Raw genomic sequence first — 8,668 nt, forward strand, 5'->3', positions numbered from 1 at the left:
GTAGTTGGGTTTATCTGTGTTTGTTTGCCAAGATATTGATGACTATACAGATCAAGCACATCCTCCGGAACTTAGCCCAAGAACATGTTAAACCTATTCAGTTTAACGAAGATTTTGATAGCCTTCTTTTTAACCCCCAGATTGTGCTGTATTTCATTTGCCCCATCTGCTGAATCAGTTTGGCCTAAAAATGTGTTTAGACATAATTTCTTAGGTTGTGATGTGTTCTCCATCTTTGCTATTCCATAGATCCCTGTCTTGCTTTGTTGCATGATAGTTCTTCTTATTTAGTCTTCCCATCTCTGAATATTGGATATCTTGTGGAGCATCTTACTTCCCAGTTGGGTGAGGATGACAACATCTCTTTCCCCTCAAGGAGTTACCAATCACTTTGTTTTGATATATCATCAAAACTTGTTCTTAGCAGCTGAAGTTATTTTGTCAACTTAGGGGCATACTATGATTTCGTGCAATGTTTTATTCATACCCAGTTTTCACACATACATCTAAACCTCATTTCATTCTGTGGTGTTTATCTACAATACATCATCTATCCCAGACTATGCATAAAAATCTTGAAGGTTTATATTTATCATCTCTTGACTGACTTATGTGATTTCTCTGTTGTTGGGATTTTGTGGGTTTCAATATGGTCCTAACCTACATTTATTTGCCACCCATTTATCTGAAAAAAATTACATGATGCCCTCTCTCTTTAGTAGCATGTATCAACCATGTTCCTGACACTTTGAAATCATGTGAGGAATCTTCTACCATTTCTTCCTTGGTAAATTGTTTGTCACAGTCAAAACCTCAAAGCACCTATTTCCATTTCCGTTTAATATTCGTCAGTGCTTACCTGTTCTTTCATTTAGGAGTTCTGTATTTCATCATTTTCTTTAATGTAAATTGACACAATGCCAACAGTATTGGTGACTACCTAGTGAATTCTGGTTTAGTAGGAACTCGATTGTGAGAATTTGTTCCCCTTTAGTGATTTTTGTTACAGATAAGTGGGTTATTTGGGTTCTATCAGATGGACTTTTACTGCAATCTCTTTCTCCACTTCTTTTGTCACAGGTACCCATTTCCTTCTCTCAGCCACAGGAACCCAACATTGACCAGCCATTTAACCTGTGAGTTAACTCAGATTTTATTCCAGGCGGTTTGTTGACTTCAAGAAAACTGAAGACTGACAGTCTGTTATATATTTGTTCCACCTTACTCAATTTGTCATTTCATCTCGTTTCATAATGAAATTGTTTCTCACCCTCAGGTGAGTTTTTACTTGAGGTATGTGGATGACCAAGATGGATGTCATGAATGCTTTCTTACATGTTCCAATAGCCTTGCGGTCATCACTATATCTTTGTTTTTTCCAACAAGGGGTAAGTTATCAGTTTTAAAAATTTTCATTCAAGCTTAGTTTGGATTCTATATATTTTATTTTATTTGAATATTTCGAGCTTTTTCTCATCAGTTGCTTTAGGAGATAATTTGAGTGGGCTGGTTAATCATATTGGAACTCTTGATGTGCTGTTTCTTTTGAGGCTGTGTTCTTCTGTGACTGCCACAATCCCCTTTATTCAGTCTCATATGTAAGCTCATGAATGGGTTTTTTATGATTAGTGGACCCTTGCATAGGATCTTCTTCATGGTCTTTGGTGATTGGTCAGAATCCACACATCGACAGGTGTTCCACTTTCTCATCCTCACCTAAATTTACATCTCAAATCTAGAGATGGAGGGCATGGGCTGATCTACTGGAGTCTTTAGAGTGTTGGTTTACAGCTGAGGAGTGTTATTATATTAAAACAGGAGCATTTAGCTGTATGTCAGGCTTTGGATCATTTCTTTCATCTGGCCAGACATTGTCTGGTCATGATTCATTCCAACAATTCCACAGTGGGTACTTATCTCAGTTACCAAGATGGCATTCATTCTGGATCCCTACATTGTTATATGTTGTATCTTTTTTTCTGGACTGATATGCAAGATATCCATATCATTGTATGTCATATTCCAGGTGCTTCAATATTGTCACAGATCATATTTTCCATTCAGACAAAATCTATCAAATGAAATGATCTCTCAATTCTCTTGTCTTCCATGATTTTGATAGGTACTTACCTCCTTTCACACATCCCACTTTTCTTTCTTGTTTAAAGCAGAATCTTCCAATTTCTGGCAAAATTTGTAGTGAGAGTCTGGTAGTCTGATAGTTCGATACCCGTGGTGAGCAGAACAGATGGTCCATTGTGTGGCTTAATTACAAAATAAATAGGCAAAAAGTAATCGGAAATCGAAGGTAATTATGCTTCAACAGCTTTTGTAAATTGAATATTTTTTTCACTCAAATGAAACTGCTCGATTGTTTGTCTTTTTGTTGTTGTTTCTTTTAACTGCAAATTCACACAATTGGCTATCTGTGTTATGCCCACCACGGGTATCGAAACCCAGTTTCTAGTGTTGTAAGTCTGCAGATATATCGCTCTGCCACTGAGTCAGTGAGGGCAATCGGGTGGAAACGGTACGATTGAAAGCTTACAGTGAAAAGTTCAGAGTTCGATCCCCACGGTGGGTGAATAAAGCTCCCGTGGTTCACTGTGTAGCCTTGGAAGTAACAACAAAACACACAAATGTCCAGTCTTCATTTGTGTGGGGCCCGACATGGCAAGGTGGTTAAGGCACACGACTCGTAATATGCGGGTCACGGGTTCGAAACCCCGTCACACCAAACATGCTTGCTCTTTAAGCCGTGGGGGCATTATAAGCTGACGGTCTATCCCACTATTTATTGGTAAGAGAATAGCTCAAGAATTGACGGTGGATGGAAATGACTAGCTGCCTTACCTCTAGTCTTACATTACTGAATTAGGGACGGCTAGCGCAAATAGCCCTCCTGTAGCTTTGCCCGAAATTCAAAACAAACCAAAACTAAATTATTTGTGTGGAAGAAATTGTGAATGATTAAAATATTGCAAAAATTGAAGAATTTTAATTAAGATTTTCATTTTAAAAACCATCTTATTAAACTAAAGCTATCCTGAATTAAATAACCTCATACCCCTGCCGATAGCCCCCCGCTAGTACAGCGGTATGTTCCGGATTTACAACGCTAAAATCAGGGATTCGATTCCCCTCGGTGGGCTGAGCAGATAGCCCTTTGTGGCTTTGCTATACGAAAAATACACACACACACATCACTGCCGATTTGTGTTAATAAAACGTGCAGAAAAACACGTGGTTACCTGAAAGGATATCCACCATTGAAGACAAGACTGCTTCATGACCGAAAGAAAACGAAAATCGAATTTTAAAGCTGTTCTCCCAAGGGGTTCGTTATTGTTTGTTATTAAGCACAAGGCTACACAAAGCGCTATCTCTACTTTACTCACCACAATTATGGAAACCCTGTTTCTAGTGGTATAACTTGCAGTGGTGGGATTCAAAATTTTAAGAAGGGGTTCTCTCAAGGGAAGGCCTCAATAATAACAGGTTCTCTTACTTTTCCGGAAGTCTATACTGATACATCATTTGAAAAGGAAAATAATGGAAAAAGTGCTTTAAAATCTTTTATTTATTTCATTTTAAAATTTCCAAATAGTCAATTGATTGTCATCATATTTGTCCGTTTTTTTCTGTTTCACTCTATTATCATCTGCACTGTGATTATTGCGAAGCCATGTTTTAACAAAAGGAGTAGCATCCCATAAATCGAAAGGAAGGCCAATAAGATTAATCGTCAATAGGTTTCTGACATTTTCTACTGTGAGGCGGCTTCTTTTATCTGAGTATATAATATTCATTCTTGAAAACCCTCTTTCTGCCTCTGCAGAACTGATGGCAATCGTATTCATAATGGTTTTCGCCTTTTGTATACTCTCAGGAATTACAGGATTATTAAAATCTTTCAGGACATTTTCCACATAATCACGAAAATCATTAATGGGAATGTTGTGATGAAATATTTTACAGAAGCCATTCAACTTTTCTTCCGCAGCTTTCCATGGGACAACAATTTCCTGAATATTCCAAGTATTTGGTTCCAGCAAGTTCAGCAATTCATGAAGTTTGTTGTCAGCTTCCCGGTCATTGTTCTTGGATATTAAATGATCGCAGTCCATCAGCCTTTTTTTCATATTTTCGATTATTACATCAAGTAAATTGTTACGAGGAAGTCTAACAAATCTATTATTTTTGATAAAATGGATATCCTTAAATTCATCAGAAGAAATTCTATCGTCGATTTCTTTTTCAAATCTTCCAATACCTTCTTTCAGTATTTCAAAAGCCTTAATAGATCTCTTTATCAGTTTCTCAGCTCTTGACAAGGTTAAACATCTAGCTTGAAGGGCATCAGAAAGTAAAGAAATTTCTGTCAGTATATCTATCATCAGTGCCAAGTCATGAAAGAAATATGTATTGCCAAGACGCGCAGCCATTCCTGAAAATTTCGTGTCACTAGAGAAATATCTGTACAATGCTGGATAAACACGCCATACAGCAAGTGCAGATCTCAAACTGCAAGCAGCCCATCTTGGTCCCAAAACTCTTCCTATCTTCAGAATTTGATGGCCAAGTTCTTCTGAAATTTTGAAAAGGTCCATTTGGTTTTTGTTTGATTGGTGAAAGATTGTGTAGATTTTATCCATGAATATTTTGAAGTGATTCACTTGTTCTACTTCTCTGACAGAATCATCCAAAATAAGTTGTAATCGATGATTTAAGCAATGCCAAATGATAATATTGGGAAATTGCTTTTAAATCGAGCGCCCACTCCAGAATTACGGCCAAGCATTACGCTTGCCCCATCTGAACAGAAAACAATCAAATTAGTTTTCAAATATTCATTATCGAATCCGGCACGGTGCAAACTGTTCAACAATGACGTGTATATTGTTTCTGCTTCTCGTCCATTCAATTCGACCAAATCCAAAAAAATAGTTGGAGATATATAGCAGTCTTCAATCTTTAAGAAAGTAACGAGTACGGGCTTACTGGATATGGTTGAACTTTCATCAATGATGACACAGATCTTTAATTTCTGTTCAATAATTTTTGTGAATACCTCTTTCCTTATCTCATTTGCAATGTGATCTGTTATTTTCACAGCAGTTTTTCGAGAATGGAGTCCAATACCCAAATCTACTCCATTTTCATTTGAAGCTGAATCTCATCTTTGACATCAGAAAAGGGACGATTTCTTTTTGCTAGACTGTAGATTGTATTAAAAACTCTATTAGTAGAATCCACATACTTGCTGTTCAATTTGTCAATGCATTTCTCAATCGAATTATTAGCACGATCTTTTCGGTGCGTAATACAAATGCTGTGAGCTTTTGATGAAAAGTGTTTATTCATCTTCTTTCTTAGGGAAGCTTGTTGAATTTTTTATCTCTTCCAGAAGGTTGAACACTGCAAGTGACCCATTCTTGTGACATGTGAATTCCTTTCATGGTCACTAATTTAAAATAAAATTTGGAACATATATCACATCCAACATTTTTACTACGAACAATCAACCCATCGTACTTTTCCTTGAAGTTCATATACTGTTCTATACTCCAGCAATCTGGAAGATCGAGTGTTTCAACTTCTTCACATTTACCTTCAGCGACATTCGCAGTACAACTTTCATTAGAATAATGCCGTAAAATTAACTTTGTTTCATCGTCATTTGCATCTTGCTTTAAAGGTTCGGTTCTAGGAACTTTACGAAAAAAGCTATCCATATCCTTTTGTCTCTTCATTTTAGGGTCCGACGTCCGAGCACTGAAATGAAAAGTATTTTTAAGACCTTCACTATAAAACTTATGTAAGGTCTTTATGTTAAATACTTTCTTTTACAGAGTGAGGCGTAAATATTGAAACATAATTTAAAACTAAATTAGACTGATAGTTAAACAATACAGTTATAAATGGAATTAGACACAGAAAAAGTTGAAAAGAAAATAATAAATTACCTTTCTTTGTTCCGAAATAAAAGATGTGCTACAGCTGAGTGAAACTGTAGTTTATAATTCCCGCCTTAGGACAATTTAATTGAACTTAATTGGGTTGAACTAATTAATTGAACTTTACGTATGGATTGAAAACACAATTTAAATAGAAATTCACTTACTTTATGATGCTTCCACGAAAAGTATTCGAGAATAAATGAGTCAAATTTCAAGGGACTTGATTATATACAAATGAAACGAGAAATCAATCATAGTTAGACCCTTCGTCCGTTAAAGTAAATACTGTTTCAAAGATGGCTAAAGACACGTCGAACATCGACTAACAACAGAAGCATTCTATTCGATGCCACGTCACACTAGCTGAATTGTGATTTGCCAGCCATCAGTCAGACAGCTAGCTGCGCGCATTCCGAAAAAGCATTATGACGAGATGAATAAGCTGACAAAGTTGAGTGCTGAGCATAGATAATAGATAATGTAGATAGCCAGACTGACTTCCGCGTTGTGACCAAAATTCTATTGAGAAAGTTGATGATGGGGAAAATCGATAGAGTAAGTAACGCTTGCCACAAGCGGCTGCAACCGACATGTGTCTGCCCATGTGTTTCCTTCGTACTTACAAGTAAATCACTTGAATGTAGAATTCATTCTGTGGTCTTCACGTCATTCGTGCATCATCTGCGTCGTCTCCACTCTTATTTTTTATTGATTGAATAGAATGGCTAATGTAAATTCTGAACGAACCTCGAGGACAAATCGAAGAACGTGCAATGCGTTTAACTGCCGAAATTATCGTGTGAAGGGATCAGAAATTTCTTTTCACCGGTTTCCATCAGATCATGAATTACGTACAAAATGGATTTTAGCCACACGGCGGGAAAATTTTAATCCTTCCAAATCGGCTGTCCTCTGTTCGAAATATTTTGAGTTTGACTGCTTTATCGATTCAGATTGTTCTTTTTCTATATTATCGCGAAAAAGACTGCATGGAAACACCGTTCCCAGCATTTTTGACTTCCCTGACCGTCTTCAGCAACCGCCTATCAAGAAAAGGTGCACCTCAACTTCAGCTGTAGGGATTAAGTCGTATTGGAAATTGCCTCTTGCGTATTTTCTTGTTAACGGAGTTTCTGGTAAATTTTTACATGAAGTTTTGCGAGAAGCAATAAACAAACTTTTTGAGGCTAGAGTGACCTGACCATTGTTTCAATCACACTTGTGACGTTCCCTCCTCAGATTCCCTGCCGGACGTGACTCTTTATTGTTCTCAAGGTCTCTGCGGAGAGCACACTCCTGTTCGCCGGTCAGTGCACAAGGACAAAAGCCTACGTCACCTCCGCAGTTTTGGGGGTGTTGCGTAGCCCGCGCGCGGTTCACAGTGACCTTGTTCTTTGCCACTCTTTGGTATTCTTCGGTCTTCAGGCCCTTTCAGTGCCTTAATATAGTACGTCTTAATTTATTCAAACTAAGTGCTCTATTTCAGCTCTAAGTATGGAAATGATTAAATCTATTTATTACGTTGATGTGAAGACATGTAGGCCTACTATACGATCTTCTTTAACTTATGAATGGGGCTTAAACGAATGCACGCTTATGATGACTCGTGCATAAGCCGACATGACTGCAGCGCAAGCAAGCGAGTTACTTACTCTATCGATTTTCCCCCGTAGCGGGTATGGTAATAGGAAAACGGTCACACGCGCCGACATGCAAATGGGAGAAGTGTGGCTATCTACTTTATCTATTATCTGTGGTGCTGAGCTCCGGAGACAGTTTCCAGATAAGCCTTCTGTCACCCCACAACATCTGGGGAAAATTTGTCATGGAATGCTTTTCACTCTGAAGAAACTGCAAGCCGCCCCAGCCGACAGAAATCGGCCTGACGTGAAGGCTGAAAGGAAAGACTATGCCCTGTGGTTCATGGAGACGGCACTTCGCGCACCCCGTGTCATCTACATCGACGAGATGGGGTTCAACGTATGGACAATTAAGAAACTGACTGCATTCACTTGACGAACTTTGTCAATAATACGGTCTGTGATTTTCTCATTAAATCTTTCTTGTCGAAATGTGTGATGAAGTGTGACGCAATCAGTTTCCACGACATCAACAATTCGACGGTATAATTGAAGCCATCAACGGGTTCGCTAAGCTCAAAAATTTTTAAGAACGGGTTCGCGCGAACCCCTGCGAACCCCCTGAATCCCACCACTGCTCGCATCTAATCCAGTATGTTAAAACTGCATACATGAAAACACGTGAAATTCTCTTCCAACGGTAGGAGCTACTCGTGTGTTTTATTGCAAGCATAAAAAAATACATTTTGTTTGATAGAATGTACAAATCCTTACATATTTTTTATGTGAAGTCAATAGAATCCAGAAGTGTAAAAGGATTGAATCCTATATTTGAAAAGAGTAGAAAGAACATAAAAGTGTAACCAACTTGTATCTTTATGACTTTTGATAGAAAGTTATTAGAATACCTTGAATACGACTTGATTTCTTTGTTTGTGACCTGTACTTACTTCCAGTTTTTTAACTATAACTGCACCACAACAGACAGGTTATATAAAGGTCAGGTACTCTCTGAAAACCTGACAGACACGAATGGTAATCATATTATCTAGAGAAATGTTACACAGAGATAAACTGAGTTTCTAACTTAATTAGATTAAATGAAAAGAGCGGATACAGCTTGATAGT

The 8,668-nt window shown here is 37.8% G+C and overlaps 1 protein-coding gene and 1 pseudogene across 1 annotated transcript; both read right to left on the reverse strand.

The window, feature by feature from the left end:
- Positions 1 to 3,590: 3,590 nt before the first annotated feature.
- On the reverse strand, positions 3,591 to 4,610 carry LOC143243264 (E3 SUMO-protein ligase KIAA1586 pseudogene; annotated as a pseudogene).
- A 177-nt stretch (positions 4,611 to 4,787) lies between these two features.
- Positions 4,788 to 6,875, reverse strand: LOC143242804 (uncharacterized). The gene is made up of 2 exons (XM_076486309.1): positions 6,125 to 6,875; positions 4,788 to 5,775 (listed from the first exon to the last, which is right to left on the reverse strand). Exon 2 carries the CDS (start codon positions 5,751 to 5,753, stop codon positions 5,373 to 5,375), a length of 381 nt encoding a protein of 126 aa, XP_076342424.1. The 5' UTR covers positions 5,754 to 5,775; positions 6,125 to 6,875; the 3' UTR covers positions 4,788 to 5,372.
- Between the last annotated feature and the right edge of the window lie 1,793 nt (positions 6,876 to 8,668).

The sequence above is a fragment of the Tachypleus tridentatus genome, unplaced genomic scaffold (assembly GCF_004210375.1).
Source record: "Tachypleus tridentatus isolate NWPU-2018 unplaced genomic scaffold, ASM421037v1 Hic_cluster_2, whole genome shotgun sequence".
Classification (NCBI taxonomy): Eukaryota; Metazoa; Arthropoda; class Merostomata; order Xiphosura; family Limulidae; genus Tachypleus; species Tachypleus tridentatus.

Bases quoted from the DNA above. Each gene is read 5' to 3' on its own strand.
- LOC143242804 (XM_076486309.1), bottom strand. From the start codon at position 5,753: ATGAAGAGACAAAAGGATATGGATAGCTTTTTTCGTAAAGTTCCTAGA.